This window comes from Garra rufa, chromosome 11 (assembly GCF_049309525.1).
Source record: "Garra rufa chromosome 11, GarRuf1.0, whole genome shotgun sequence".
NCBI classification, from domain to species: Eukaryota; Metazoa; Chordata; class Actinopteri; order Cypriniformes; family Cyprinidae; genus Garra; species Garra rufa.
In genome coordinates this window covers 40,382,543-40,405,866 of record NC_133371.1, presented here as the reverse complement: position 1 = coordinate 40,405,866, position 23,324 = coordinate 40,382,543, and the positions used below count along the sequence as shown (strand labels likewise).

The 23,324-nt window shown below is 32.6% G+C and overlaps 1 protein-coding gene across 1 annotated transcript in view; it reads right to left on the bottom strand.

Annotated features, from left to right (window-relative positions):
* The window catches only part of shank3a (SH3 and multiple ankyrin repeat domains 3a), a 287,571-nt gene that overhangs the window by 129,733 nt on the left and 134,514 nt on the right, over positions 1-23,324 (bottom strand). Inside the window, exons 8-10 of the mRNA XM_073851121.1 lie at positions 16,615-16,692; positions 9,967-10,033; positions 7,028-7,370 (exon numbers count right to left, since the gene is read on the bottom strand). Coding sequence (XP_073707222.1) covers positions 7,028-7,370; positions 9,967-10,033; positions 16,615-16,692 — 488 coding nt within the window. The remainder of the gene's footprint in view (positions 1-7,027; positions 7,371-9,966; positions 10,034-16,614; positions 16,693-23,324) is intronic.

Genomic DNA, 23,324 nt, shown 5'->3' with positions numbered 1-23,324 from the left:
ATCTAGGAAACATTTTAAGGCATCACAGACATGCTTTCAACACACACACAAAAGCTGCTTCCAAGGTTTGCCAAAATGTGAAGTAAAAGGGCATATGCTTTGTGAATATAGTAGGTAAATTCAGTAGTACATTGAGATTGATATTCTGTTTAAGCGAAACTATAAATATACACTACTTTTCAGAAGTTCAGGGTCAGTAATTTTTTTTAATCTTGAAAAAAATATTTTGCAACACATTAAATTAATCAAAATTGACAGTAAAGGCATTTATAACGTTATAAAAGATTTTGAATAAATAATGTACTTTGGAATTCTGAGGGGAAAAGTCATCATATTAAAATGAAGGATCATGTGAAGGATCATGTGACACTGAAGACTGGAGTAATAATGCTGAAAATTCAACTTTGTATCTTAAGAATAAATTACATTCTAAAATACACATTTTAAATTGTAATAATATTTCACAAAATTTCTGTTATTGTACTTTTAAGCAAATAAAGACAGGGTTGGTGAGCTTAAAAAGCTTTCAAAAACATAAAAAAATAAAGCAAATTACAAAAATAATATGATATTAAAAATGATATTGAGATATATCTTGCTTTTTGAAAAATGTATAAAAATCATGAGTTAAAATAAAATAAAATATCTGGCAATGGGGTAAAGAATAAAAACTTAATTTAAAGGGGAAAAGTTTATTTTACTTACCTAATTAGTAATATTATTTCACTAAATTACTTACTACAAAACTTTCAAAAACATAAAAAAAAAGAAGAAATAAAATATAAAATAAAATAAATTACTTGTTTTCCAGTAAAATACAAAATTATATGATATTAAAAATGATATTAAGATATTTTATCTTGTTTTTTTTATGTATAAAAATTATTAGTATATAAAATATCTGGCAATGGGGTCAAGAATAAAAACTTAATTTAAAGGGGAAAAGTTTATTTTACTTACCTAATTAGTAATATTATTTCACTAAATTACTTACTACAAAACTTTCAAAAACATAAAAAAAAGAAGAAATAAAATATAAAATAAAATAAATTACTTGTTTTCCAGTAAAATACAAAATTATATGATATTAAAAATGATATTAAGATATTTTATCTTGTTTTTTTTAATGTATAAAAATTATTAGTATATAAAATATCTGGCAATGGGGTAAAGAATAAAAACTTAATTCAAAGTAAAAAGTTTATTTTACTTACCCATTAGTAATAATATTTCACAAAATTACTGTTTTTGCACTTTTTAGCAAATAAATGCAGGCTTGGTGAGCTTAAGAATGTTTTTTTTTAAAACATAAAAAAATCAAATAAATAACATCAAATAAAACTTAAATTAATACATTGCTTGTTTTCCAGTAAAATATAAAAATTAATATTAGTATAATATATATTGTTTTTTGAAAAATGTAAAAAAAAAAAATCATGAGTTTATAAAATATGCAATGGGGTAAAGAATAAAAGCTTAACTCAAAGGGAAAAGTTTATTTTGCTTACCCAATTAGTAATATTTTACAAAATTACTGTTATTGTACTTTTTAGTGAATAAATGCAGGCTTGGTGAGCTTAAGAAACTTTCAAAAAAAAAAAAGAAATACTTAAAATATAAAATAAAATAAATAAATTTCTTGTTTCCCAGTAAAATACAGAAATTATATGGTTTTAAAAATCAAATTAAGATATTATATCTTGTTTTTTGAAAAACGTATACAAATCATAAGTTTATAAAATATCTGGAATACGATATAAAGTATAAAAACTTAATTAAAAGGCAAAAGTTTATTTTACCCCATTAGTAATAAATTTCACAAAATTACTGTTTTTGTACTTTTTAGCAAATATATGGAGGCTTGGTGAGCTTAATAAACTTTTTTAAAAACATAAAAAGGAAAAAAAGAAAAGATATAAAATATAAATTAAAATAGATAAATGTCTCGTCTTCCAGTAAAATAGAAAAAATTACATGATATTAAAAATAATATTAAGATATTTTATCTAGTTTTTGGAAAAATGTATAAAAATCATGAGTTTAGAAAATATTTGGCAATGGGGTAAAGAATAAAAATTTAATTCAAAGGAAAAAGTTTATTTTGCTTGGCCCATTAGTAATAATATTTTGCAAAATTACTGTTATTGTACTTTTTAGCAAATAAATGCAGGCTTGGTGAGCTTACGAAACTTTCAAAAACATAAAAAAATGAAATAAATAAATAAAATATAAAATAAAATAAATAAATAAATTTCTTGTTTTCCAGTAAAATACAAAAATTATATGATATTAAAAATGAAATTAAGATATTATATCTTGTTTTTTTTTAAATGTATACAAATCACAAGTTTATAAAATATCTGGAAATAAGATAAAGTATAAAAACTCAATTCAAAGGCAAAAATTTATTTTACTCACCCCATCAGTAATAATATTTAACAAAATTACAGTTTTTCTACTTTTTAGCAAATAAATGGAGGCTTAGTGAGCTTAAGAAACTTTAAAAAACTTTAAAAAACTAAATATACAAAATAAAATAAATACATTTCTTGTTTTCCAGTAAAATACAAAAATAACATGATATTTAAAATTATATTAAAATATTATATCTTGGGTTTTTGAAAATTGCATAAAAACCATGAGTTTGTTAATTATCTGGCAATAGGGTAAAGAATAAAAACTTAATTCAAAGGGAAAAGTTTATTTTACTTAGCCCATTAGTAATAATATTTCACAAAATTACTGTTATTGTACTTTTTAGCGAATAAATGAAGGCTTTGTTAGCTTAAGAAACTTTCAAAAACATAAAAAAATTATATATAAATTAAAATAAATAAATTTGTTTCCTAGTAAAATACAAAACTTTAGATATTATATCTCGTTTTTTTTTTAAATATAAGAAAATCATGAGTTTATAAAATATCTGGCAAAGGGGTAAAGAATAAAAAAATATTTTATTTACCCCATTAGTAATAATATTTCACAAATTAACTGTTATTATACTTTTTAGCAAATACATGCAGGCTTGGTGAGCTTAAGAAACTTCCAAAAACATTAAAAAAATCTTACTGAGCCTAAATTTACTATAAAACTATAATGTATTTATATTTTATTCAACAGTAACACATATTGATAAAAAAACTGAAATTATTACATGATATGCTGATTCCTTTAATGCATCGAGCCAACTGAATTAATCTTAATTAATCCTGAGAAATATCTCCAGATAAAGATCATTCAAAAACATCTAATTGCTTTTGCAGGTGAAACTTTAAATAGACAAAAAGAAGTCAATATATTGTTTGATTTATTCCCGCATCACACTGTTAGCTTAGCAAAACTCTAATGTCAAACTCAATCGGAATCAACTGCGATCAGGTCTCTCTCTGTTTTGTGTGGCACATAATGGTGTGATTTAGTACATTTCAGATGAGTGTTTCAGACAGCAGAAAAATTACACCTGCTATAAAAGGCAGTGTGGTGATAAACAACCTCTGCTGTGTCTCCAATGTCAGATTTGTGCTGATTAGCGCTGCAACACAACCACCAAATACCCACCACCCACCAACCCTTGCTATACTTCAAAGTAGTTTTTATTTACATTGGACGCAACACTAAGAGTTTGAATTTCAAATTAATCCATGATGTAAGTTTAACATTTTCTACCATTAAGAAGCGACACAATTATAAAGTGCCAAGTCTCACGATCTCTAAAAACCCGTCAATCATCTCCCCGCAATAAATACACAATATGAGATTCACAGCAATATTGCTGGGAAATTCAATAAGGCCTGTTGGAGTCCCAAAACACAGTCGATTTCAGCAATGTCCTTCAGCTCTGTCGGAGAGGAGAGCCTAATCTGAATATATATTAAACATTTGAATAGCGCGATTTAAATGTCGATCAAATGAGGATGTGTTAGATTACAACAGTATAAGTATTTTAGAGAGAGGAGAACATGCAGAGAAATCTCAGTGACTTCATTCAACACAGGTCTCAACGGCCACAAATAAAAACGCACTACAGTATTACCATAATAACATATGTGACCCTGGACCACAAAACCAGTAAGTAAATCATTAGGATATTAAGTAAAGATCATGTTCCTTGAAAATATTTAGTCAATTTACTATTGTATATATATAAAACGGAATTTTTGATTAGTAGTATGCACTGCTAAGAACTTAATTTGGACAACTTTAAAGGCGATTTTCTCAATATTTAGATTTTTTTACACCCAAATATTCAAGACTTTCAAATAGATGCATCTCGGCCAAATATTGTCCTATCCTAACAAACAATACATCAATTGAAATCTTATTTATTATTTTAAGAAGTTGACCCTTATGACGGTTTTGTGTTCCAGGATCACATATACAAGAAAAACAACCAATTTAATAACTATGTGACCATTTTCTGTGCCATATATGTGACCCTGGACCACAAAACCAGTCTTAAGTCGCTGGGGTATATTTGTAGCAATAGCCAACAATACATTGCATGGGTCAAAATTATTGATTTTTCTTTTATGCCAAAAATCATTAGGAAATTGAGTAAAGATCATGTTCCATGAAGATTTTTTGCAAAATTCCTACTATAAATATATCAAAATGTAATTTTTGATTAGTAATATGCATTGTTAAGAACCTAATTTGGACAACTTTAAAGGTGATTTTCTCAGTATTTTGATTTTTTTGCACCCTCAGATTCCAGATCTTCAAATATTGTCCTATCCTAACAAACCATACATCAATAGAAAGCTTATTTATTGAACTTTCAAATGCTGCATACATCTCAGTTTTGTAAAATTTAACCTTATGACTGGTTTTGTGGTCCAGGTTCACATATATAAATATTATTTGTATTTTCAAATCACTCCTTCAATAGTCATGGTACCACTGAACTTTTGCAAGTGAATACTTTAGGAATAGAGTCACACTTTGTCATTGTTTGACCCCTCTTGCGGCAGCCGATGGATGACCGATATGTTGAGCTACAATTAATCATTAATTAATTGACAGTGCCGTTACTCGATGAATGAATATTCACAAGCGCAGAGAGACCATGCAGAGTCTTCTGTGCTGATTTGGTGGGGATGGATATAAACATGGAAAAATCAACTACACTCTAACACATGTACAATACCAGTCAAGTTTTTTAAATGGTTGAAGTCTCTTCTGCTCACCAAGCCAGAATTTATTTCACTCAAAGCACAGCAAAAACTGAACAATTTTTAAATATATATTTACTATATAAAATAACTGTTTTCTACCTGAATATATTTTAAAATGTAATTTATTCCTGTGATTTCAAAGCTGAATTTTTAGCACTATTGCTACAGTCATGAAAACAATTTCAGAAATCATTCTAATATGCTGATTTGCTGTTCAACAAACATTATTATTATTATTATTAATATCATCAACATTTAAAACTGCTGAGCAGATTTTTAATGAATGGAAAGATTCAAAGATCAGCATTTATCTGAAATAAAAAGCATTATGATTTTTATGAGCAGCAAATCAGAATAATTTCTGAAGGATCATGTGACTGGAGTAATGATGCTAAAAAATCAGCTTTGAAATCACAGGAATAAATTATATTCAAACAGAATTTTAAATAGTAAAAAATATTTCAAAATTGTACTGTTTTTACTGCACTTTGGATATAAATGCAGGCTAGGTGAGCAGAAGACACACACAGAAAAACATTCAAAATTTTATCGTTTAAAAACTTTTGACTGGTAGTGTAGCTTCTTTTGCCTGTATTTTTGCCAATTTGTTGGTGTCCTTTCTTATTAGTAGTATGACATGCAGCAAGTGTATGTGATTAGAGCGTTACAGTTCAAATGTGCACATCGATTCGTTCTGACTGACCCTAACATTTTTGTCTCGTTTTTATTCGTTGACGAAAATGTCAATAGATTTTCATCATGGTTTTCGTCATTCAAAAAGACTTTTTATTTTGTTATCGGCTCATTTTCGTCTGTGAAAAAATGTCGTTGATGAAAATGATGACGAATATTTTTCATTAACGAAATTAACAATGCATGTGTATGGATGGATACGCCTTATTGGACTTGTTTTGGACTGATGAAGAGAAACACCCACCCACTGCCATGATAAAGCTCATTTTGAAATGTTGTTGCGTGTATTTGAGCGTTTAGGCACACCCTGAGCTAAAAGATACCTTTAAATGTCCGTGTTCTGCTCCGTCTCTGAGCGCATTCACAGAACAGCGCAAGTTTTCTTATGCGCTATTAAAAACACAACATCGAAGAAACATTAATAAATCAAGCACGTCCCGTTTTATGAAAGTCACGTTACATGATTTAGCTGATTTGCATATGAAATTAGGCTTTTATGGAGGAGCGAAAGCGCACCAGTGGAAAGGGGGCGGAATGGGGCACAATAATCGTCTCATTTCGATTACTGCATTTTCATGATCGTTTGAAGGAGAAATCGAAATCGAAACCAAATTTCGATTAATTGAACAGCCCTAGTATAACGTTACACAGAGCACATGCGATCACAATAGTGAGAGTAAAATCGTGCATTCAAAACGGCAGTTTCAACAAACTGCATATTAAAAGCGGCTAGAGCTCCGTAATTAAATATATATTTTCCTCCATGTGTCAGCTATTGAGATGAGCAGCTCTGTGAAACAGCCAATCAGAGCAGAACTCATCATTAATATTCACGAACCTTCCAAATAAGGCAATAACAGAGCATTTCATTCTAGGGACAAATCCTAGGGTTTGTAAATGGACCTGTAAAAATGTTTCTGGAGATTCTTTGCCCTTTCCTATGCCATATACCTTCTATGTAGATATCAGAGAACAATTTTAAATATTGTATCAATGCATTCTATGGCACCGTCAAGGATTTAATATGATTTTGTTTAATCAAGCTAGCAAAATTAGTTAATAATCAAACACCCACTGAACAGGCAATTTTTACAAACCACAGGGTGGAAATCTCTAAAACTTTCGTCAGAGTTCCACAGGTGTAGATGTGCGATGCTCACCTGAGGCGTCCTCGGCTGTGGGAGTGCGTGAGGGGCGTGTGACGGCGTACTGCGTGGGTGCCGGGCTCCTCGCTGACGCGCTGAAGTGAGGGCGAGCGGGAGTGCGAGGAAAGCGAGCTGCCCGTGCTCTGCAGGCTGCCGTCGGCCGCCGCGTCGATCCCGGTGTGCGCCAGAGGGGGCAGGCTTCTCAGAGATGGCACGGGCGAGTGGGCGTGGCCTGTGTCAGCCACATTGTTCAGATTGTTGTCAGAGGCGGAGCGAGGCAGCGAGCGTGATGATGTCAGCGTGTCGCCTCCAATCACGCGCCGGCGATTTGTGTAGGAAGGCGTTTCCCTGAAAGGCACTGGAAACAGGAAGAGCAGGTGTCAACAAAAGGGCACATCGAACAAGAGGGGGCCGTACGTGACAAACTGTCAGGTACGATTAGCATAATTTGTAAATGAAGGGTACAGGAACCTCATCAGGCATTCAAAGAGGTAAACAAAAGACGTACTCGAATTACAAAGCACCTCATCTATAATTCATCACCTAAACACACTTCCTCCTGTCCTGACCGCTAGCACAGCGGTCGTTTGCTTGGGACGCTTTTTGGGTAAAAAACAAAAAATTAAACAACAAACTCTTCTGTTTACCAATAACCAAGATATGAGGGTGTTTTTTGTTCCTTTCAAGGAAAGCAATTAGTACAGAGCATCAACACTAGATGGCAATATCTCACCTCTCCAAGACGCAGGTGAAAATCTCTACTGATGCTGTTTTAAAAGCTAATATGCAGTTAAAAATGCACAGTGCTGTGTATAACAGGGTCAAAAGAGTTCATATGGCTCAATGACAGCCTTACTTAATACAACGAGAGAGAGCGAAACAGAGACAAGCAGGATAAAAGAGTGCACAGCGCTGTCATCCTGACATATGGTTTGCTGTCAGTCTCATAGCTGATTCTCTCTAATCTCTAATGTAAATTAAGTATTGATCAAACCGCTGTACTGAACATCCACCTGTCACCTGATCTGATATGAACAGCTCTGTGCCAATCAGAGCAGGGCGTGAGAACAAGAACACGCCACTCAATACATCCTAGAAGCAAGTTTCTCAATTGGTTTTGCTTCAAGTGATGTTACATTGAACATTAAGTGATGCATTTCATATTTCAAGACTGTATTTGTACCATATTAACAAAAACAAAAAAAACATTGGAAGCATTTCTATTTGAATATATTTTAAAATGCAATTTATTCCTGTGATTTCAAAGCTGATTTTTTCGCATCATTACTCCAGTCCCATGATCCTTCAGAAATCATTCTAATATTCTGATTCGCTGCTCAAAAGACATTTATTATTATTATTATGTTGAAAATAGCTGAGTATAATTTTTTTTCAGGTTTCTTTAATAAATAGAAAGTTCAGAAGAACAGCATTTATCTGAAATAAAAATCTTTTGTAACATTATAAATGTGTTTATCAATTTAATAAAAGTATTAAAAATAATTTCTTTCAAAAAAATTCTATTCTATTCTATTCATCAAAGAATCTTGAAAAAATTTACTCAACTGATTTAAATGTTTATAATATTAATACTAAAAAAAATTCTTAAACAGCAAATCAGCATATTAGAATGATTTGTGAACGATCACATCGAATAGAAAACAGTTATTTTAAATAGTAAAAATATTTAATATTTTCTGTACATTTAATTAAATGAATGCAGGCTTGATATATATATATATATATATATATATATATATATATATATATATATATATATATGTATATATATATTTTTTCCCCTTGTTTTCTAAATATTTAAATCTACACCATTTTATTTCATTTTTATTTAATTTTAAGTACAAAAAATGTAATTTACTGGTAAACAAGACTTTTCTAAAGCATCTGATTATGACTTACATTACTATACCTTAAATATATTAAGAAATCTTTAATATATATTTAAGAAATGTTTCTGAAACATAATACAGAAAATATAAATTAAATTTAAACAAAATTAACTAGTAAACAAGCAATTTTTAACCAGTGCAGCTCAATGTTATTCATTTTTTTATTGCATTTGACTATGATTAATATTACTAAATTAAAATGTCAAACTGACAACACCAAAAATTATCATATATATTACTATTCTTATATTCAAATCACTCCTCCCTCAATAGTTTGGCCTTGAGAAAACATCTTAGGGCTACTTAAGATGGGCCGCTTGTTTAAGCAGTGTAAATACTGCTCTGTGTAGTCAAGCCGTCTGCTTGTTTAACTCCTCTACTCTTCCGTCCATCCATCCAGAGTGAAAAGGCCAACTGTCCAACCCACTCAGGACACGCTCACTCACTCTTTTCCTCTCTCTCAGTGACTGACAGGAAGGAAATGAGAGGAGAGAGAGACAAAGAATGGACACGTTCTGAGAGGCTTTAGCTCCCGTCCTGTAAACGGTGTTTTAAGCCTGGTTCTGAATCGGTGTGTGTGTGTGTGTGTGTGTGTGTGTGTGTGTGTGTGTGTGTGAGAGTGTACGTCCCATCCTTCATCGAGGTCACACACCGTTCTGATGAGATCCCGGAGCCTGTGGCTACACTCCCATTGGCTCAAATCAAACTCCCAACACCTGCTGAGCCTTGGGGATTAACCCTACTCTGTCGCCATGACAATAGTACTCCACACTAATGGGTACGATCCATTACAGCAGTGCGACACATGGCTGCTATTCCCCACCAGAACTAGCGCGTGGAATGAGCTAGCCTCTGCGAACAGAGTGATGACTCTCATTCACCCGAACGCTGCAAGGAAACACACAAGGGGGCACTCTCATTTTCATGTTTCCTGGCCGCTCAGCTATGTTGGTAAGGATTCATTAATACAGGGGATTGTTTGCGCTTGCTTGCAAATTCGATAGCAGCTAATGATGGTGGAAGTACGGTATACAAGCCACTTACCAACATCTGATGCTTTGTGAGTCTTTATAATTTCTGCCAGGTCAAAGTTTCCAGCTATAATAGCCACCTATAGAGAGAAAGAAAAATGGGTTATTTTTCTGCCAAGCATCCCTGGGCGTCCCAACTACAGATTAATAACACTGCATGCAATTCATAACGGTGTTGTGTCACTTAAAAACCTAAGCCAGCAATTTATAACCAATAATGTAGAGACAATTGTCAGTCATTACTACAAAATCATTCTGACTGATTGTACATTATCCTGTCTACAAATAAATAGATAAATGAACATACTGATTGTATAGCTGATTGTCAGAATATATGAAGCTATATGAAGAATCAATCTGCCATTTTGTTGCACTGAATGCAAACAATGCCAATGAATCGAACGAAACTCACATGTTTTGCTGATTATTGCTGCTAAAAATGATAAATTATTGTGATGTTTTGAGCTGCATTAATCAGCTAGACCAGAACATTTGGAGTACTAGACTGCTAAAAGCTATAACAAATCAAGGAGAAGAGTACAAAAAACTGCCAAGAAAAAGAAAAAAGGCATTTGTTGTTGGCCAAACTGAACAAGGATTTTCAATGCAAGAATCTTGACATCATTTGTTTGTTCTTATCATTTCCAGTCAAATATTAGGCTAATATCTTAATTGTACTACTTGTACTTACACGTATTTACTTTAGTTCATCAAATTGTGTGCTCTTTCCTGCTTACTAAGTCAATCTGTATATGAATTAACAGCTTCCACATGTTTTTTCCATGGTTTAGACAGCATAAATTAGCAGAAAAACTAATTTAATAGTACATTCCCAGCAAACACAGAACGTGCCCCTAACGTTCCCATATGGTTCCCATTTGGTTATTTTTTTGAGAACCAAATGAGAACGTTCTCTTTTTACCTATAAAGAACGTTCCCAGAACGTTCCCTGTAGGTTATTTTGAAGTTTTATTTTTAGAGAGAACGTTCCCAGAACGTTCCCTGCAGGTTATTTTTAGAAATGTATATATATATTTTTTATCATACACAAACTATTTTTTGCAGAATCTCATGTCCGAAAAAAGCTTTTAATAAAGTGTAGACATCAAAGTGGTCAAATCGCATTATTAATAATATAATTTTATAGCTAAAATAAGCCATGGTTAAGCGTCTGAAAATCATATCATAAACACTGGGTTTATTTCTTTACTGCAGGCCTCTGTTCTGCACGCGCTTCTCCAGCACGCGCTTTCTCCTGTCTTCAACATAAAGCTGCGCGCTCACGTAATTTAAAATAACGGTCGTTTCATTTTACTAACTGACTAACATTCGTTGACTGATCTCTTTAATGGGTAATTTACTTATAATTAATATATTTACGAGAGTAATTATTGTTATTTTAGGGAGATTTGACACGTCTAATTGAAGAGAACATGATGTTAACCGAGACGTTTTCGTTTACTGACCAAAAGAGGGAAGCACATCATCGTTAATTCAGTGGTAAGAAACGTTCCCAGAACGTTCCCCTAATATAAAGGGAACGTTCTATTTACGTTAAGAAAACTTTCCTGGCTAACCAATAGGGAACGTTCCAGGAACGTTCTGGGAACCAAAAATTGTTAGCTGGGTTATCCGTGCAGTCAATGCTGTTGTTTACATCCAATTAAGTTATCTCTAATATGGCTAAGCAACAGGGTTGTAACAGTTAAGCATACTACAGTACAAACAAAGCACTAGGGCTGGGTTGACAATATTGAGAATTTTTTTAATCTTGGTCTTGATAAAACGATATCAATTCTTAAATCCCAAGATCGATAGTTTAGTCTATTTAGGCTAGTTCTGTTAATACGTCAACTAAACATCACTAAACATTATTTGTAGAGCACCTCCCATCCAAATGTCAGTTTTGTCACGAAATTCAAACAATAAATACCGTTTTGGCGCTCTTTAATGTGGCGTGACAGACCGCTGTAATCGCCTCAATTCAACCGGCAGGCTGCAACGCGAAGCACGCGCCATCCGATCATCTTTTCCGCTTTACTAACGTTACCAGTTACACCAATTAGTAAATATGAATGAACATCATAAGGTATGTTGAAAGATACAGTAAAACTTACAAATCATGTCTCATGAAATTGTGCAATCAGTGTTTCAGTCGCGGAAAGTCGTCAACTAAACAGCTTAACGTGAGGAAAAGCCTTAATTTCCCATGTAGCTCTGTGGTTTGCTAAATAAATAACTGCTAAATACAATTGAGGTCAAAAGTTTACATACCTTGTGGAATATGCAAAATGTTTATTATTTTAGCAAAATAAGAGGAATCATACAAAATGCATGCTATTTTTATTTAGTCATGACCTGTTTCGCATAAAAGACATTTACATAGTCCAGAGAAAAAATAGTTGAATTTATAAAAATGACCCATTCAAAAGTTTACATACACATGATTCTTAATACTGTGTTGTTACCTGAATGATCCACAGATGCTTTTTTGTGATAGTTGTTCATGAGTTTCTTGTTTGTCCTAAAGACAAAGAAGATTTTTTGTTTGTTTTTTTTCCAGCATTTTTGTGTATTTGAACCCTTTCACACAATGATTGATTTTCAAGGATGATTTTGAGATCCATCTTTTAACACTGAGGACAACTGAGGGACTCATATGCAACTATTACAGAAGGTTCATTCACTGATGCTCCAGATGGAAAAATTATGCATTAAAAGCTGGGGGGTGAAAACTTTTAAACAGAATGTGTAATTTTTTCTTATTTTGCCTAAATATATATATTTTTTTAATTTAGTACTGCCCTTCAGAAGCTACAGAAGACATACATGTTTCCCAGAAGGCAAAAAAAGTTAAATTTACCCTGATTTTCAAATTCCAAATGTTTTCACCCTCCAGCTCTTAATGCATTGTGTTTCCTTCTAAAACATCAGTGAGTGTTTGAACCTTCTGTAATAGTTGCATATGAGTCCCTCAGTTGTCCTCAGTGTGAAAATATGGATTTCAAAATCATACATTCATTGTTGGAAAGGGTTCAAATACACAAAAATGCCAAAAAAAACACAGAATTTGTGGGACTGAAGGATTTTTCTGAGGAACAGCGGGCAGTTTAACTGTTCAGGACAAACAGGGACTCATGAACAACTATTACTAAACAAAAAAACATAGCTGTGGATCATTTAGTTAACAACACAGTATTAAGAATCAAGCATATGTAAACTTTTGAACAGGGTCATTTTTTTAATTAATGTAACTATTTCTTTCTCATGTGGACTATATTTAAACATCTTTTATATGAAATATCTTATTCAGGTAAGTACTAAATAAAAAACAACATGCATATTGCATGATCCCTTATATTTTGGTGAAATAATTAACATTTTGCAGATTCTGCAAGGTGTATGTAAACTTTTGACCTCAACTGTATTACATATTTATTTTATTCCTAGTGATGTGCCTTTTATTGAAAGTTTGGATACATCTGTCATGAAAAGAAATGATGACAGCCATTGTTTAAATGTTTATATTTCAACAACAAATTGGAGTAAAATTGAAACAATTATATTATTAAATGTTCATATAAAAAATCATTAAATTCAATTGTTCAATTTAAATATTCGTATACAATGTTTTTATTTCACTGATAAACATTATATCAAAATATAAGAAGAACTGACTTGTACTGTACCTGATATATCCAAACAAATCGATATCCAATTAGATTGATGTAAAAACTTGCAAATCAGATTTAAACAGATTAGTGAAATCTGTGTCCATACCCAGCCCTACAAAATAGTACCATAGTATGCCTATTGCCCTCAAATTTACATGGAACACTATTATATAAAAAACTTAAGTTCATGTATGAAGAACAAACAGGTCACAAATAATGTGATTCTGTCTAATAAGATGCTCTCTCTCTCTCTCTTATGAATGCAAGGGCTAATTAACTTTTCCTCACTAAAAGCTGAATCAAAGCAGCTGTCTAATGGTTTCCGTGTTGGTTTATGAAGCCGCACCAAGTCGGGTTCCCCCTCCCCTTGTACTAACAAATTAACTTTGATCTGAGCAGAAAATCTGTGTCAACATCAATTGTACTGCGAGTTCAGGCAGCGAGCACCATGGAACGGAAGCAGACAAACACCAATTCCAATATGCTGTTAGCATGTTAGGTCACATCATACATTTGGACCAAAAGGGCACAGGTGAATCATTTGACATGTCATGTTAACATGCTGCTCACTCTGACCCAACAAATGCTAACTAATGGTTGTTACACAGATTCAGCAAAACCCAACAGCTAATGGAATATGGTGTTTGTAGGGGCAGTGTGAACTAAACAGATTGCTGAATTTGAGCATTTTACAGTTTTTAACTCTTACATAAAATAATTTGGCAGTAACATCTTTTAAAAGTTGGAGTGTGTCTGATTTTTTTTTTTTTTTTTTAAGGCGAGACACTGCAGGTGAATAGGGTAAAAAAATAACTAATAGTTATCACCTTTCTTACCCAATTGATAGATTACATTGATAATTGCAAACATTTTTTGTATTACAAGTTTTCTAAAATGTTAGGTCTAAATATGCAAATGAGGCATTATTTAATGAAATATGCACTAATTTGCATACATTTCTAGTACTAAAATCTAAAAACTGGATGAAGTCAGTTTCAAAAGTCAAAAGTTTTTACAGAAGGAATAAAATGTATGAAATCAAGCAAATCATATACGAAGAAATCCCTCTGTAAAAACCTTCAGGATATAGACAGGGAATAAAAATGTAAAGTTTGGTGTGTGTAAGTGCTACTAAAGTGGTGATTTATGGCTCAGTGTAGAAGAAAAAACTCATTTTGAGAAAACAGCCTTTAAAAAATATACATTGTAATTGAAATCTATTGACACAAATAGATAAAGTGCTATAAAAGATGTTTTTCCACTAATCTGAAAAACAAAAAAGCCCAAAATCTCAAACTTAATAGGTGCCTGCAGTGTCTCCCCTTAAGAAATTAATTATTTTATTTAGCAAGGATGCATTGAGTTGATCAAAAGTGACAGTAAAGACATTTATAATGGTACAAAAGATTTCTGTTTTAAATAAATTCTATTCTTTTGAACTCTGTATTCATAAAATGATCTTTAAAAAAATGATGTATGGTAGTTTCCACAAAGGCTTTCAAACAGCACAACTGTTTTTAACATTAATAATAGTAATATAAAAGTTTCTTAAGCAGCAAATCAGCATATTAGGATGATTTCAGAAGGATCTTGTGACAGAGAAGACTGGAGTAATGATGCAAAAAATTCAGCTTTGTCATCACAGGAATAAATTACATTTTTAAATGTATTACAATAATAAAAAAAAAACAATTATTTGAAACTGTAATAATATTTCATGTTTTTTCAGTTTTCACTGTAACTCCAATCACATAGATGCAGCCTTGGTGTGCATAAAAGTATTTTAAATAGAGTTTTTTTAATCTTATTGACTCTATACTTTTGAACGCACCTGTAAATATGGATTTAGACACTGGCATGATGTAAACATGGTTTCTTATCATTTTTTTTTTTAAATTGTACCATAGCCAAACTATTCTTTGAAATATCTATAGTACCACTGTTTATATAATGTATATATGAAATATCTATAGTACTAATGGAGTTTTGGTTCCTTGCCGCTGTCGCCTCTGGCTTGCTTAGTTGGGGACATTTTCCAGCGATATCGTATACTATTTGAACTGAACTGATGATGATATCACTTAATTCATTGATGAACTGCCTTTAACTGAAAATTGATTGTTACCATAATGCGTTACTTACACACTATGGTGCTGTTTAAATACTGTGCAGTTGCTTTGACACAATCTGTATTGTAAAAGGCGCTATATAAATAAAGGTGACTTGACTTGACTTGACTAATGTACGTATCAAATTATCGATTTTTCTTTTATGCCAAAAATCATTAGGATATTAAGTAAAGATCATGTTCCCTGAGATATTTAGTAAATTTCCTACTGTAAAGATAAGTAATCTGCATTGCTAAGAACTTTATTTGGATAACTTTAAAAGCGATTTTACCCATTATTTAGATTAGGTTCCAGATTTTCAAATAGTTGTATCTCGGCCAAATATTGTCCTATTGTCCTAAGCTTATTTATTCAGCTTTCAAATTATATATAAATCTCAATTTTCAAAAATGGACCCTTATGACAGGTTTTGTGATCCAGGGTCACATTTATCAAATTTTACATTTTACATTTATGTACCATCTTATTTCATCACCTTTTCATTGTTTCATCGATTAAAATATGTTTATATTGACACTCCGTATTTCCCTCGACACTGTCCGCCATCTTAAATCAAAATGTTCCCTGAGGTAGTTTCAAAAGTGCTAACCTAAATTTGTACCTCATCATTTGGCTGCCTACTGTGCCCAGCCATTTTGTCAGAAGTGCCTAGAAATGTGATCTAGGTAGATGTCTTCACGGCATTAGAAGCCCAGTGTGAATTCTCGAGACGCAGCCCTGAAACTGCTCTTGGCCTTAAGTTAAATACAGTTTGGCTCTGTGGGCTGTGAACGACAGCATGGGTTTAAATAAGACCCAGCTCCATTGACTCCTCCACGGTGTTTGATCTCCAGGAAGCCAGAGGTCTTGCGCTCTCACCTGGAAGGCAGTTTGGCTGTTGTAGTTCTTAATCTCCTTATTCGCCCCTCTGAACAGCAACACTCTTGCGCAGCTATCCTGGAGAGAGACAAACAGAGAGATTACAAGCGTCGTGATAATTCGTCGCTAGTAAAACGCGTACACTGCATGTCCACGAAAATGCGCCCTAGAAAGTTTTGGAACGAGATGAGTGTGTTTGCGTGCACGCGTGTCGCTTTCACAACAACAGAAATGACAAAACTGATGTTCCACTGGGACCAATTAGCTTACCAGCTCATATGTAGGTCTGCTATCAGAGAGAAAAACAGAGAGAGAGACAGTGAGAGAGATGCGAGCATAGAGCTGCTCTAATGGCAATGTTTCTCTATGGGCATCTGAGACAGAGTGTTTAGAAGGTCAGCACAGCATCTGGCTATCATCCCTCTCTCTCTCTTTCTCTGTAGACAGTTTTGACAGTCCGCACACACATTTAGGAGCTGTACCACACAGACATGACTCAGCTGGGATTGGTGTCCTAGTTTCCTAACAGTAGTGAGTAAACATCACAGCGTCTCCTGGCCCACTAACACACCTTCCGTGGAATCTGCATGCTGATATTTAATTACACTTCTAGTGTACTTCCTGTCTGTCACGCTCTCAAACACACAAAGGCAGACAGATAATCGGTTATATAACTTTTTTACAGATACCGTTTAAATGTGTGGGGACATGAACATTGCTTGTGTTTGATTTTCCTAAAGAAAATAATAGTAGCAAGGATGCATTAAATTGATCAAAAGTGACAGTAAAGACAAAGTCAAAGTCAGATTTATTGTCAATTCTGCCACATGTACAGGACATACAGAGAACTGAAATGGTGCAGACCCTTGGTGCATAACAGATAACATTAAATACAAAAGGTAGAATTTAAAATTTAAAAATTAATGCAATTCTACATAAAATCTAAAACAATAAAATAAAATAAAACAATGTTTATAATGTACATAATATCACAAAAGATTTTAAATAAATGCTGTTCTTTTTAACTTTCTTTTTTGATCAGAGAATCATGAAAACTAATTATTTCCACCAGAATAATGAGCAGCACAGCTGTTTTTAACACTGATTATAATAAGAAATGTTTATTAAGCTCTAAATCAACATATTAAAATAATTTCTGAAGGATCATGTGACACTGAAGACCAGAGTAACAGCTGCTAAAATTCAGTTTTAATATTACAAACTTTTGAACAGTAAGATTTTCTAATGTTTAAAGTCTCTTCTGCTCACCAAGCCTGCATTTATTTGATCCAAAGTACAGCAAGACAGTCAAATTTTAAAATATTTTTACTATTTAATTTTTTTTTAATCTGAATATATTTTAAAATCTAATTTATTCCTATGATCAATTTTTTTTCAGCATCATTTCTCCAGTCTTCAGTATTACATGATCCTTCAGAAATCATTCTAATATGCTGATTTGCCGTTCAAGAAACATTTTTAATTATTATTATCAATATTTAAAACAGTTGAGTATTTTACATTTTTTATCCAGGATTCCTTGATGAATAGAAAGATCGTAAGATCAGCATTTATCTGAATTAAAAAGCTTTTGCAACATTATAAACTATACCATTTAAAAGCTTGTAGTCAGTATAAGTATATACATATATATATTTTTTAAGAAATTATAAAAATTAATACTTTTATTTAGCAAGGATGCTTTAAATTGAGCAAAAGTGATGATAAAGACATTTAAATTGTTACAAAAGATTTCTATTTTAGATAAATCTTGTTCTTCTGAACTTTCAATTAATCAAAAGAAATTCTACTCAGCTGCTTTTTCAACATAATAATAATACATTTTTGAGCAGCAAATCAGAATATTAGAATGATTTCTGAAGGATCATGTGACTGGAGTAATGATGCTAAAAATTCTGCTTTAAAATCAAAATTATTATTGCTATTTATAATCAATTATTTTAAATAGTAAAAATGTTTTTGTTGTACTTTGGATTAAATAAATGCAGGCTTGGTGAGCAGAAGAGACTTATATATAACGTTAAACATCGTATATATATGTGACCCTGGACCACAAAACCAGTCTTAAGTCGCTGGGGTACATTCGTAGCAATAGCCAAAAATACATTGTATGGGTCAAAATTATTGATTTTTCTTTTATGCCAAAAATTATTAGGAAATTAAGTAAAGATCATGTTCCATGAAGATTTTTTTGTAAAATTCCTACTATAAATATATCAAAATGTAATTTTTGATTAGTAATATGCATTGTTAAGAACTTAATTTGGACAACTTTAAAGGTGATTTTCTCAGTATTTTGATTTTTTTGCATCCTCAGATTCCAGATTTTCAAATAGATGTATCTCGGCCAAATATGGTCCTATCCTAACAAACCATACATCAATAGAAAGCTTATTTATTGAGCTTTCATATGATGTATATATCTCAGTTTTGTAAAATTTAACCTTATGACTGGTTTTGTGGTCCAGGGTCACATATGTTTTGATATTTATAATGAGTCAAGAAACAAACTGCATCTGGTACATTCACAGAAGGTCATGTCAAGTATTTTGCATTGTAGGATGCATTATCTCATTCCAAGCATTCTATATAGTACATCGTGCAAAAACAGCAATATGTCAGTAGTATGATATTCAGAACACGGTCTGTCATTCAGGAGACAGAGCGGAGCGCTGCGTGTGTTTAATGCTACGGCTCTATGCAAAAATCAATATGTAATTTCGACTGCAGAGTGAATTAACAGAACGATGATTGAGCTTTCACATCACAGTTTTTTTCCTTCTTTCTCTCTGTCTTTTGCTCTCTATCTGTGATATGCTCTTGTGCGCTATCGATCCATTTAAAGGACACAAACATTCAGAACTGAAAAATAATGTGCTATATACACTAATGTAAAACAATAAATCAAAAGTCATCAGAGCTGCAGCGGTCTGGAGAAACAGTAGTGTGGAAGTGCAAACTCTACTGAATGTGATGTTTCAATGGACTAAATGTCTGCTGGACAATAGAGCAACATGTGACCTCTAGTGGTGAAACTTTATAAGAACATACTGGACATCACTATTAGACCAGACTCAAAGAGACAGATGCAATAAAGTCGCCATGAAGTCTGATTCACTTTACAGCTCATTTTGACCATGAACTGTCTGCTTAGACAGAACAAGGCCATCAAAGGTCAACCACAGTGTGTTTTTCTAATGAAATACTCAGGGGTGGGTCAGCATTAAATTAGTGATTCCAAAATAATACAGCAGCCTACATTAAAGCAATACATGACTTAAATAATTGCTGTTCAGCAAAAAGTATTAAATGCTCATAATACAGAACACCCTAACAATTATATAACATGCTATCAATCACACAAAATGCCCTGGCAACTATTTACAACATCCTGAATATGTTTAAAATATACAGTAACCACTTATAGGTTCTACTGAGGAATCATACAAAATGCATGTTACAGTTTATTTAGTAGTGACCTGAATAAGGTATTCCACATAAATATTTTACAAGTCCACAAGAAAAAATTAAAGTTGAATTTATATAAAAAAAAAACAGTTTAAAAGTTTACATCCCCTTGATTCTTAATACTGTGTTGTAACCTAAATGATCCACAGCTGTGTTTTTTTGTTTAGTGATAGTTGTTCATGAGTCCCTTGTTTGACCTGAACAGTTAAACTGCCTGCTGTTCTTCAGAAAGATCCTCCAGGTCCCACAAATTCTTTGGTTTTTCAGCATTTTTGTGTATTTGAACCCTTTCCAACAATGACTGTATGATTTTGAGATCCATCTTTTCACACTGAGGACAACTGAGGGACTCATATGCAACTATTACAGAAGGATCAAATGCTCACTGATGCTCCAGAAGGAAAAACCATGCACATTATTTTGTCTTCCAGGAAACATGTAAGTATCTTTTGTAGGGCAGTACTAAATGAAAAAAATTATATTAAGGCAAAGTAAGAAAAATATACACATCTTCATTCCGTTCAAAAGTTTTCACCCCTGGGTCTTTTATGTGAAAAACATGCATTTTGCATGATCCATTTTATTTTAGTAAAATAATTAACATTTTGCAGACTCTGAAAGGGGGATGTAAACTTTTGACCTCAACTGTATAAGAAAGATTTGTGTTTGTGTGAGTTTATGTTTGTTTCCATTCATATTTTAAAGGGAACCCTGGGTATTAGGACTTGTATAGCTTAATTATGTAACATACATGATGTCTCTTACTAAAATATGTAGTAAAAACCCATGAAAGATTTACAATTTCAAAAAATTCACATTGTTGTATACATATTTTGGACTATGGGAGCAGCATTATTTCAATGACGTGAAATGGTTGCACTCTGTGAGCTACTGGCACTTCCTTGTTGCTATTTTTACTGCCATACAATGCTGACATGATGCCACATTGCATGGTGTTTGGTTGTAATTTTCAGTCGAAGGGCAACCAGAGAAGCGATGTAAATGAAAATGAAAATGTCTTCCCTGCTTTCTTAGCGATAAGAAGAGGAGAAAAAAATGGAAAGATGCTGTGAACTTCCTAAAGACCAGAGTCTTTGTTCTCTCCACTTTAGCCCTGATGCCTTTGAGGCTTTTAGTAGACCACAGCTACTGAAAAGAGTTTACATACAGCAGAGACAAGAAATGCTAAATGCCATACAGGCAGGATGTAAACATGCAGACGCTTGTCATGACGCCGCAGACACTGAAGGAGTTTCTCAGCACAGATTTCACTCAATATCCGGGGGCGTTTAGACTCCTTGTGGGGGAATAGATGGGATGGCATTTGGTTTATGCCTACACTTATATCCATCACCATCTGTAAGCTCTTTTAACAGCTGTGGTCATCATATCAGTAAAAATAGCAACAGGCAGCGCCAGTAGCTCACTGAGTGCAACCATTTCACATCATCGAAATAATGGCACCCCCCATAGTCCAAAATATGTATAAAACAATGTGGATTTTTAAAAATAAATGTATATCTTTCCTGGGTTTTCTACTACATATTTCAGTAGGAGATATCTTTTACATTACATAAAAGTTTTATACACTAATTTCCCTTTAAAGTATGAATAGAAACACCCATAAACTCACACAAACACACATTTGCATAGAAATATGCATATAGATTTGCAATTGACAGAGAACGAGACATTCGCTCATGAGAGCATTATGTAGGAGGCCAAACTGTAGGTTCTTCAGTTTTATTGTCTTCAGTTGGACATTTGGTCCCCACAAAGCGAGCGAAGCCGTCTTATTATCCGTAGCTGTGAATTGACCCTTCTGTTCCACATCAGGTGGTCGACTGTTCCTCTTTCACCTCCTCCTGCTCTCCTCATCGTTTTGACACTATTTCACACATCTCTTCTTCCATCATTGCCCTCGTAGATTTTCCTTTGTCTATCCAGTAATGCCTCTCTCCTCGGGCTGATACATCCTCTCTCAGAGTCTCTTTCTGGGAATCGATCCACTCTAACATCTCCTCTGAGCCTGAGCTAAACATCCACAGAGAGTCCTTAACACTCGCTATCATCGCTGAGCACTCGTACCAGAGCACACACACGCTCGCATTTACCTACTTCGTGACAGATTTAGCAAACACTTGAGCATGCTTTATAAGAATTGTCCCTAAAGTACAAAGAAATGGCCTTGAAGTACAAAACTCACACAAAGTCATACCAACATGTGTTTGTGTTGCCTATGAAAACTTCACTTGCTCTTAAGTTTAGATAATTATAATTATACACTTACAGGAGGTTCTACTGTTTATATTAGAAATAAACTTTTGGACATTGTTTAGTCAGCTTTTGACATATTTAGCTCACTTTTTTATAGCTTTAGGACATACACTACCAGTCAAAAGTTTTTGAACAGTACGATTTTTAATGTGTTTTAAACTGCTCACCGAGCCTGCATTTATTTGATCCAAAATATAGCAAAAGCAGTAATATTTTGAAATATTTTTACTATTTAAAAAACATGCTTTTTATTTGAATATATTTTAAAATGGAATTTATTCCTGTGATCAAATCTGAAATTTCAGCATCATTACTCAGTCTTCAGTGTCACATGATCCTTCAGAAATCATTCTGAATATTCTGATTTGCTGTTCAAGAAACATTTTTATTATTATTATTATCAATATTTAAAACAGTTACATTACAGTACATTTTTTCAGGATTCTTTGATGGATAGAAAGATCCAAAGATCAGCATTTATCTGAAATAAAAAAGCTTTTTTAACATTATACACTATACCATTCAACTTAAAGTATGTATAGATTTTTTTTTTGGGAAGGAAATTATAGAAATGTATACTTTTATTTAGCAAGGATGCTTTAAATTGATTAAAATGGATATAAAAGACATTTATAATATTACAAAAGATTTCTATTTCAGATCAATGCTGTTCTTCTGAACTTTCTATTCATCAAAGAAACCTGAAAAAAATCTACTCTGTTTTTAACATAATAATAATAATAATAATATTAAATGGCTTTTTTTTTAGCAGCAAATCAGCATATTAGAATGATTTCTAAAGGATCATGGGACTGGAGTAATGATTCTAAAAATTCATCTTTGAAATCACAGGAATAAATTACATTTTAAAATATAATCAAATAGAAAATGGTTATTTTAAATAAAAATATAAAACTATTTCAGATTTGCACAGTTTTTGTACT